The sequence below is a fragment of the Orycteropus afer genome, unplaced genomic scaffold, assembly GCF_000298275.1.
Source record: "Orycteropus afer afer isolate SDZICR_OR568_19922 unplaced genomic scaffold, OryAfe1.0 scaffold00206, whole genome shotgun sequence".
NCBI classification, from domain to species: Eukaryota; Metazoa; Chordata; class Mammalia; order Tubulidentata; family Orycteropodidae; genus Orycteropus; species Orycteropus afer.
Genome location: NW_006921793.1, coordinates 4989444 through 4999948, shown reverse-complemented (window position 1 = coordinate 4999948; position 10505 = coordinate 4989444). Strand labels below are relative to the sequence as shown.

Here is a 10505-nt window from a genome sequence, read left to right as displayed (position 1 = left end):
TAAGGCACTTGACTGCTAACCAGAAGACTGATGGTTCAAACCCACCAGCCACTCCTTGGAAGGAAGATGGGGCAATCTACTTCTGCAGTGATAGTGCCTCGGAAACCCAAGGAGGGGTCACTATGAGTCGGGTCCAACTCGACGGCATATAACAACACAACAAAGGAACCCCCCCAGTCTGTTGCCTAGAAACAGCCTTTAAACCTTGAACTAAAACTATCCTGTAAAGTCATCTTTAAACAATTTAGTTCATTTAATAAAGAATGCTCACCTTGAGCATTACCAAACCCAGACCTTGAACATTAGGCTCTTTTAAAGAATTATCTGTATGAGGTCAAGCGGATAATGATAACTCTGCAACACAGATGAATACTTTCAGGCGCAAAGAGCCTAAGTTAATGGTAGTAGAAGAATATGAGCAGAGGGAGAGAATGGTTCTTCATACAATGTGATGTAGATATTGTCAGTGAACTGTACATGTGAAAATTGTTGAATGGCTGTTTGCTTTATTGTATATATTTTTTACCAAAAATAAAAAAATAGATATGTCCTGCCTTAAACAATTGATTTGTTGTTGTTGTTGTATGCCATCAAGTCGGCTCAGACTTATAGCGACCCCTCCTTGGGTTTCTGAGGTGGTATCACTACAGAAGTAGATTGCCTAGCCTTCATTGTAAGGAGTGGCTAGTGGGTTTGAACCACCAGCCTTCTGGTTGGCAGTCAAGTGTGTTAAGCACTGTATTACCAGAGCTCCTGAACAATTGATTAGTAACAAATTTCAGAAACAAGAAAGCTTCTTGCCCTCATCTAATGAAAGAAAGATCTGGAAAACCCATGTGCTCCTGAAATGCTTGTGTGTGTCCATGTGGAGAAGGGAAGTGGCACTGCTTTCCCAGCAATTAAAATCCCAGCAGGAAGGACAGTTGGGCAATCAACTTCCATAGTGATACCGCCTTGGAAACCCAAGGAGGGGTCTCTATGAGTCAAATCTGACTCCTTGCCAGTGTTTTTGGTTTGGTTTTTGTTAAGAAAGTCATTTGACCTCCAAGCGCACTTGGTTGCAGCTTTACTTATGAAGAGTTGGAGCCATTCACCATATTCACCTTTATGCCTCTAAGTGTGTCCACTTTCATTTGCAGTGGTTTCAGAGCACGGTGAGCAAAGAGGACTCTATGCCCGAAACATTGAAAAGTCTGATATTCCCGAATTTTGAACCTTTGCACAAATTTCATACTAGTTTTCTCAAGGAAATTGAGCAACGACTTGCCCTGTGGTAAGTACAACAATTGTATTTCTCTCTCTTTCCCTGTCTCTCTGTCTCATGTTATTTTTATGTTGTTCCTGATAAGTAGCAGTTATGATAAAGATAAAAGGCAAGAAATTGGTTTTAGATAAGCCAACCTTAAAATGATTTTCAGTTAAATTCAACATATATTTAGAGCTCATCTCCAGTTCTTTTCTTTCTTTATTTTGTGGTTTACAGTTCTTCCAAGTGAATTATTTTTATCAGAATTAGATAACTATGATACTTAAATAATTATCACCAAAAAAAAAAGTTAGCAGTTACTGCTGGAGGAAAGATGGAGGTTATAAAGGTGAGGGGCATATGAGGGGCTTTAAGGGATGTTGGTGATACTTTATTTCTTGACCTAGGTAGTGATCTCCCTGATGTTTGCTTTATATTCATTTATTAAGTAATATATATTTATTCAGTTTCCTATATTTCACCATTTTTAAAAAGTGCTTTGAAACATCCAAAGCCATACATAAAACACATGGGTTTTGACCCACACACATTTTGACTTTGAATATCAATCCTGTGAATTTATCTTAAGAATATATTTTAACATGTGAAATGATATGTGAACAAAGATATCCACTGTAGAATTAAAAAGAATGGAAATGATCTAAATGCCCCTCAGTAGCAGATTGATTAAAACTAACATTAGCTATATCCATTAAATACCAAATTAATATTAAAATTAAATATAAATCTGGAAGGGAGGTACAAAGTGATGGAAAATTTTGCTCACTGTGGAATGTATAATCTATGCACCCTTACTTAGAAACAGAACTTTGTAAAGAAAATTCTTAAGGGGCTTTAAAAGACAATTATACATTGATACGTGGAGAGCTGATAGTCTACTAAACATGCACTTTAAAAAATACCAGCCTACATGGCCCCAGAAAGTTTGGATCCATGAGAATTTGAAATTCTGTTCTGCATTTTCCCTCTTTTGATCAGGATTCTTTTGTAGAATCTTTGATTAAAATGTTCAGCGGTTGTAGCTGGACACTATCCAGTTCTTCTGGTCTCATGAACAAGGAGGCAGTTGTTCATGGAGGCAGTTAACTACACGTTCCATATCCCCTTCCTATTCCTGACCCTCCTTCTTCCTCTGTTGCTCTTGGTGAATAGAGATCAATTGTCCTGCGTTGGATGTTGGCTTATAAGTTTTTTAGACCCCAGGCACTATGCAGTGAACTAGGAGATAGAACAGAAGCACTGAATACATTATTAGGCCAAGTAAGTGGAATGTCCCATGGAGCCATGACCCTGACCTTCCAAAGTAAGGAACCAAATCCCAGTAGCCTCAGCAGCTTTCTTTTCTTTTCTTTTTGGAGCCACGGAGACTAGATGAACCCTTGAAACTATTGCCCTGAGATAATCTTTAAGCCATAAACCAAAAATATCCCCTGAAGTTCTCTTAAAACCAAATAGTCTAGCTTAATGGGTAAAAAATGTCCATCTTGCACATTTTGAAGAACTACCTATATGAGATCAAAGTGACAACAATATTCTAAAGATTTCTTTGGCAGTGAGTTTATGTTAATGGGGGAAGAACAGCTTTGAAAGGGAAGATGAGAATGGTTGCACATCTTGAAAAAAGTAATAGATGTCACTAACTGAACAAGTAGAAATGGTGGAATGGGCCTCTGAGTTGGAAGCCAGTGTAAGCTCTCTGATCCCTCCAGTGGGGTCCAGCTGGGCACAGTGTTTTATTCATAGAGGAGAGCTCAGTGAAATTCTCTTTCCCGTGAAAGGAGGAAGTGGTAGGCTTTACTGTGAGGTACCACGGAAGATAGTACAGCCAAGACTAAGAAATAACAAGTACTAAAGCAGTCTTAACTGCAAATAGGAAAAATAGTGATACTGCCTCAGAAACCCAAGGAGGGGTCGCTATGAGTCAGAGATGACTCGAGAGCACATAACAACAACAACAAGTCAAGCAGGTTGGTATTTTTAGTGTAAGAGAAATACTATTTTTCAAAATTAAATATATGTATATGCATATAGTATAAATCTAACTTAACCTTTATTTTAACTTCCCAAACTTTACCTGAAAGCTTTCAGCTATAGTCTACCATATTGCCTCATCATTCTTACAAAGTTTAATGATGCTTTCATAATGAAATCAAAGACTTTCTTTCAACTTGTAAGAAATCATTTAACAGTGTATTTTGTGGCACGTCACACATGTGTATTAATACAGTCCTAAACAAATATTCCCGTAGAATCAGAGCCGGTGTCACTGTAGCAGTCTCAGTCCTCATGTCAGTTGACTTAATGTTGGGGAGGTCGCATATAGAAATGTCATCAGTTTGCAGATAAAGATGTGAGGTATCTATACAGGCTATCTCTACCTTAAAAAGGAACTGTGGTAGTATAGTGGTAAGGCATTTGACTGCTAATCAAAAGGTCAATGGTTCAAACTCACCAGCTGCTCCATGGAAGAAAGATGAGGCAGTCTGCTTTTGTAAAGATTTATAGCCTAGAGAACGCAATGGAGGTCACTCTGAGTCAGAATCAACTCAATGGCAGTGAGCTTTGTGTTTTTTTTTTTTTATTTCTACCTATGTACTATGTGCTGTAAATATATCCATGAATATAGTAAAACATACAGGGGACAGTTATGGAAATGTTTTAGTCATAACCAAACACCTTAAGGGAATGAGTTTCTGGATATAGAGGCTCAGGACCATAGTCTTAAGGAACACTAAGGTCAACTGGCATAACATAGTCCATTAAAGACAGTGTTCTACATCCTACTTTAATGATTGATTAGTGACGGGGGTATAAAAGCTTGAGTGGCCATCTAAGGTGCAACTATTGGTCTGTCCCTGTCTGGAGCAAAGAAGAGTGAAGAAAAAGATGCAGAAAACCGTCCAAAGGACTAATGGAACACATGAACCGCAGCCTCCATAGCCCTGAGATCAAAACAGGATGGTACCCAGCTGCCACTGCTAACCATCGTGAAAGAGATCATAATAAGAAGTCTTGGATAGATTGGGGAAAAGTATGCTGCAAAACTCAAAATCATAAAATATAGACCAGGCTTACTTACTGGTCAGATGAAGACTGGTGAAACCCCTGAGACTATGACCCTTAAGTACCCTTCAACTTAGGAACTGAACTTAAAACCCCGTGACTCAACTGCAGCCAAACAATAAACATGCCTATAAGGTGAGCAGTAATATCAAGAGGGGATGTACTCATTAGAACAATCAAGCATATGAGATCAAGAGGATAGCATTTTCCCATGGATAGAGCTAGGAAGCTAAGAGGGGATGGGAAGAAGGAATGAAGGGAAGGGGTGGGCCTAGGGAGGAAGTTAGAAGAATGCTGTTACAGTGTGGGGATTTCAGTCAGTGTCACAAAACAGAATGTGTATGGATTGTGGAATAGAAAACCAATTTGCTCTGTTAAATTTCATCCAAATCACAAAAGTGTATATGTATATATACATATATATATAAGGAACCCAGGTGGTGTAGTGGGTAAGGCTGCTAACCAGGTCAGCAGTTAAAATTCACCAGCTGCTCTGTGGGAGGAAGATGGGGCAATCTACTTCCATAAGATTTACAGCCTTGGAAACCCAATGGGGGTCACTGTGAGTTGGAATCAACTCAATGGCAGTAAGTTATGTCTGGTTTAGTATATATGTGTATATTTACATACATACATATACATATATACATGTATATGTACGCATGTACATAAAAAGATGTGAGGTGTCCAATGTCTTGAGTGTTTTGGCAGCCCATCATGGTGGCTTCACCTGGCTCCAGCATTGGAGAACACCACTAAGGAAGCTTTGGAGAGTTGTCTGAAGCATTTCATTTTAGGAATAGATGCCAAACTCATGAATTTACCTGTGACCATAAATTATTAGCATCTGGCCCTTCCTTCTCTGCAAAAGAATATCTAGTTGCTTAAAAAGCAGCTGATGCCATTTGAGTCCCAAAGGGTTTTCACTAAAATATCATCCAGAGAATGACCCATGAATTTACCTGTGTTTTAGATGAAGAGACCAGAAGCATGTAAGAGACTCAAAGCTAGAGAAATAGCAGATAGTCATCAATAAGCAGCTTAGTTGACATGACCTTCAGTAACCTTGGAAGAATGGACCCAAACCAAATAGACGACACTTATCAGAAATGAACATAAATGTCTGCAGTTTAATTCAACTTATCACTTCCTCCAAGAATGCCTGTCTTGGCAGGAACTCAAGGGGAAAAAGGCTGAGTGTGAATGAGTCTAGATCGAGCCAACAAAATAACACGGCCACTAGGAAATCAATGTTCCTTTACACTGTGGCACTCAACATTGGCTGCTCATTACAAACCATCTCATGCTGGTAACCAGGCAGCATCTGAGCCCAGTTAGAATCTCTGAGGGGTAGAACCTGAGCATCAGTATTTTCCAAGGCTACTTGAGTGGTTTCAATGTGCAGCCAAAGTCAAAAGTCTCTGTCCTAGACTGCCTGATAAGAAAGAGAGCATACAGAACATGGATAACGATTGTCTCTTCAAACTCCAAGGGTCAGAATACATCCAGAACACCATAACCAACTCTGAATTTTGTTTAAAATGTTAAAATGAGAGAATGCATCCCATTAAAAAAAATAAAAAGAGATTGGCTTAGGAGGGAGAAAACGTCAGAAAATACGATGATGGCTCTGCTTGGGAATCTTCAAGCTGGTTATAGGGAAAGGAAGGTAGATGTCTTCTTATTTATACCAGAGGACAAAATGAGACAAAAGGCCGAAGGTCCAAGGAGGCATATTTTGTCTGAATACAAGAAAGGATTTCCTAGGACTAAGTGTAGCTTAGTAATGAGAGGCTGACTTAATGGTAAAGAGCTCTTCCATCTCGGAGTTACTTGAGCAAAAGATGACTGTCCATTTGCAGAAAGTTTTCTCAATTGGATGAAACCTCAAACCTGGCAGTACATCAGGGTCACCTGGAAAAAACACAATCCGCCTAGGCTCTGTCCTAACCCTCCTGAATCAGAATATAGAGGAATAAGACTCAGAAATTTTTCTTTTGTCAATGCTTCTTGAATTGATTATGATGCATACCTTTCTGGAACAACTGATTTGGAGTGCCTCTGACAAATCTAGGATTTCATAATTCTTTGGTATGCATTTCATATACACTGGTTACAATTATTTCTTCATTCTACAAGCAATAAATAATCACCTCTTTTGGGTCTGGTCCTACCTGCAGGGGACATGCAATCTTGGAGGAGGAGCCAGACATGTAGACCAAGGGGACCAGGTCACCTCTAGATGTGTAGCCAGGTCCTGCACAGTCACAGAGTGAGACAGGCTTGTTCTGCCTTGGAGGACGTGACCATAAATGTCTATACAGAATGGGCAACCTTTGAGCTAAAGATATTAAATAATGAGAGTGGATCAGAGTAGAACTTGGAAGGAAGGAGTTCCTGCTGAGTTACTGACAGCAACAGTATAGATACTTTTTCATACCTAATGTTATGCGAGGATCCTTGGTGACACAGTGGATAATGTACTTGGCTGCTAACTGAATTGATGCATTTGAATTTTGGTATTGGCAAAGAATATCGAATAGAAGAATGAACAAATCTGTCTTGGAAGAAGTACAGCAGCAGTGCTCCTTAGAAGCACGGATGGCAAGATTCCCTGTCATGTACTTTGGACAGGTTATCAGGTGGGACCAGTCCCTGGCAATGGACATCATGCTTGGTAAAGTAGAGGGTCAGTGGAAAAGTGGAAGACCTTCGATGAGATGGATTGACACAGTAGCTTCAACAAGGGACTCGAGCATAGCAACAGCTGTGAGGAGAGGTGCCAGACCTGGCAGTGTTCCATTCTGTTGTGCATAGGATTGCTGTGAGTCAGAACTGACTCAATGACACCTAACAATAACAGCGGCTATTATCAAGGAGATCTGGTGGTGCAACAGTTAAACCCTCAGCTGCTAACCAAAACTTTGACGGTTTGAACCCACCAGTGGCTCCACAGGAAAAAGATGTGGCAGTCTGCTTCTTTAAAGGTTTACGGCCTTGAAAACCCTATGGGACAGTTCTATCCTGCCCTGTAGGGGCACTATGAGTAAGAATCAACTCAATGGCAATAGGTTTTAATAGGTAATATGGCATGGGAAACAGAGATTGGCTCATGTAAATTGGAATATTTAAGATCTGAATTTGAGATCAGACTCATGATCTAAGGTTGCTGTCTAGCTGTTCTTGGATCTTATGGAGCTTCATTTTCCTCTTCTGTAAACTGTGGATGAGGATGAGGATGATAAATGAAGAGAAAATTGGAGTTGTCAAGGATTTCATTTTACTTGGATCAACCAGCAAAATTGTTTTGGAAGCAGCAGTGAAGAAATCAAACAACATATTTCATTGAGCAAATCTGGGGCAAAAGACTTCTTTCGTCAGTTTGATGACTGAAGTGTGCATGACCCTCGCCATGGTATTTACAGTCAGCTCATATGCATGTGAAAGCTGGACAGTGAAAAAAGAAGATTGAAGAAGAATTGATGCCTTTGAACTGTGGTTGTTGGTGAAGAATATGGAATATACCATGGACTGACAGAAGAACAAATAAATGAGTCTTAGAGGGAATACAACCAGAGTGCTCTTTAGAGGCAAGGATAGTGAAATTTTGTCTTGCTTACTTAGGACACATCATCAGGAAGGACATGATGGTTGATAAAGTAGAGAGTCAGCTAAAAGGAGGAATACCTTCAGTGAGATGGACTGATGCAGTAGGCTCAACAATGGGCTCATATATGTCAAAGAGCATGGACATGTTGCAGGACTGAGCAGCATTTCATTCTCTCATACATAAGGTCATCGTGAGTCACAACCAACTCAGAGGTAACTAACAACAAAATGTGGATTGCAGTCTCTGTTTTGGTTCTCTTATGCTGCTCTAACAGAAATACCACAGGTGGATGACTTTAATAAACAGAGATTTATTCTTTTACAATTTAGAAGGTTAGAAGTCTGAGTTCAAAGTGCCAGCCCTAAGGGCTGGGTGAAGGCCCCTCGCCTGGGCTTCAGCTCTGCCACTTGCTCCTGGCCCGCTGAAGCTGGAGTCTTCTCTTAACTCAGACAGCTGCTGGCTGCTGAGGCTGACAGACCCAAGGTTGACAAATAAAATGACAGTGCCAAGATTATCAAGCAGCACAGCAGGCCACTAGTTCAAGTCCAGAAACAGTGCCAAGATCAGCAGGCAACATGGCAGGCTGCTGAATGAAGACTCAGCTACTAATTCAGCATCCAAGCATGCCAGAAAGCTGGAGACCTTTCTCAAAGCTTCTCCGTATATATCAGAAGCAGATCACATCCCTAAGGCAGCTACTCGCCTGCTCACAGTCGATTCCACCATCGAGTTGATTACCAGTCTCATCTTAATCAACATTTTATTTTGGAATAATTTTAGTTTAGAGAAAAGTTGAAAGGATAATACAGAGTTCCCCATATTCCTCCCCCAGTGCTGACATCTTACCTTGCCATGGCACATTTGTCAAAACTAAGAAACCAGCATTAGTATGTTACTATTAAACTCCAAATTTTATTCATGGATAGTATTTTAAATTATTATCACGAGTGGTAAAATTTCTGTGTGTCTATGTCTGTTTGTGTGTGTACCTGCTCTGATACAAACCAACTAAGCTTAAATCCAAATATCTTCTGGCACCAACTGCAAATACAGTACTTCTTCCTTTGACCCTGGCCACAGAGAGAGTTAGGTCAGATCTCACAAGTTAAAGGCCACAGTGCTCCAGACTGCCAAGTCTTCCAAAGACCTCAGATGGCAGCTGTTAAGCTGAGACTTCCCAGGCCCCCTTATTTAAGATCTGGTAGCTACAAATTTGGGAGTTCCCACCACCCCCTTTGGACCAATAATTTCACTGGAATGAGTCACAAAACTCAGGAAATCACTATACTTACTATTACAGTTTTATTAGAGTAAAAAGGATACAAATGAGACACGTGGGGAGAGGTCTGAGAGGTTCTCCAATGTGGTGCTTCCATGCCCCTAAGTAGTGCGATGTCACTCTCCCAAGCATTGATGTCTTTCAGCAACCAATCAGTGAACTTCAGTGACCTGAGTTTTCACTGGGGTTTTATTACATGGGCATAACTGACTGCATCATTGCCCATGTGGTTGAATTCAACAACCAGTCCTCCTCTCCTGACATCCAACTGATGTGTGTTGGATCCTTCTGGCGTGGCCAGTCCCCACTTAAGAATCACTCACTAACCTAACAAAGTTTCCAATCACTTGGGATATTCCACGGCTTTAGAATTTCTCTCTCTCAGGAACCAGGGACAAAGACCAAATTCTTTGGGTAAAGTTAATTTTACACCCCAGAAATTAAATTTACAGTTTACTTTGCACCCCAGTTTCCTCACAAGGTGATTCTTTTACTAGTGATACTATCACCATGCTTTTTCCTTTGTCAGTCTGACATTAGGTTGTAATGTACTTCCATCAACAGTGGGAAATTATAGGGCAGAAAAATTACGGGGAAGTTTTCCTGAATAGTTAAAATGAACCCTGGTTCAGTAAACACACCTGCCCTTATGCAAATGTTGCATTCTCCTAAGTAAACACACCTGGAAAGATGAGGGCCACCTAAGATCTGTTTCCTACTAGCAAAGCCCAAATTACCATTTCTTCAAAAACAAAAGAAACAGGTTTGGTGACTTCTAAAAGCATGAAGAAATCTTTTCCTTTTGAAAGCAAGGACAGTTTACTCAGGTGTTCAAATGCATTCAAAGGAAGCCATTTCCAACCTTTGACATTTATCAAGAGTCCCACATTTTAGCCCTGAAATGATTGGCAGGTATTGAGCACAAACTGGCCAGTTCCATTCCTCAGAGATGGATGGAAGACCACTTTGGTATAGGATGCCTTGATTTGCAGAATCTCTGCAGTGTTCAAAACTTAGCTGGCTAGCTGTGGGGAGCTGAGATCCAGTGAACAATGATGGCTTTGGGGAAGTAGGTCCTAGGGAACACACAGTTTTCAAGAAGGGTCATTTGCATTTTTTAGAAGACACTTGGAGCAGAGATTACTTGGCAAGCAACACAGAAATCCAGCCAGGAGGCCTAGAGAGGTTGTGTCTTAGTTATTTAATGCTGCTGTGGTGCTTAACTTTGTGTGTCAACTTGGCTGGGCCTGGTTGAGTGGCTGGGCAGTTGGATGTAGTATTCCCAT

The 10505-nt window shown here is 40.5% G+C and overlaps 1 protein-coding gene across 1 annotated transcript in view; it reads left to right on the top strand.

The window, feature by feature from the left end:
• FARP1 (FERM, ARH/RhoGEF and pleckstrin domain protein 1) overlaps positions 1–10505 on the top strand; it is a 402545-nt gene that overhangs the window by 318976 nt on the left and 73064 nt on the right. The window contains exon 15 of the mRNA XM_042781959.1: positions 1140–1273. Within this exon, the coding sequence (XP_042637893.1) occupies positions 1140–1273 (134 nt within the window). The remainder of the gene's footprint in view (positions 1–1139; positions 1274–10505) is intronic.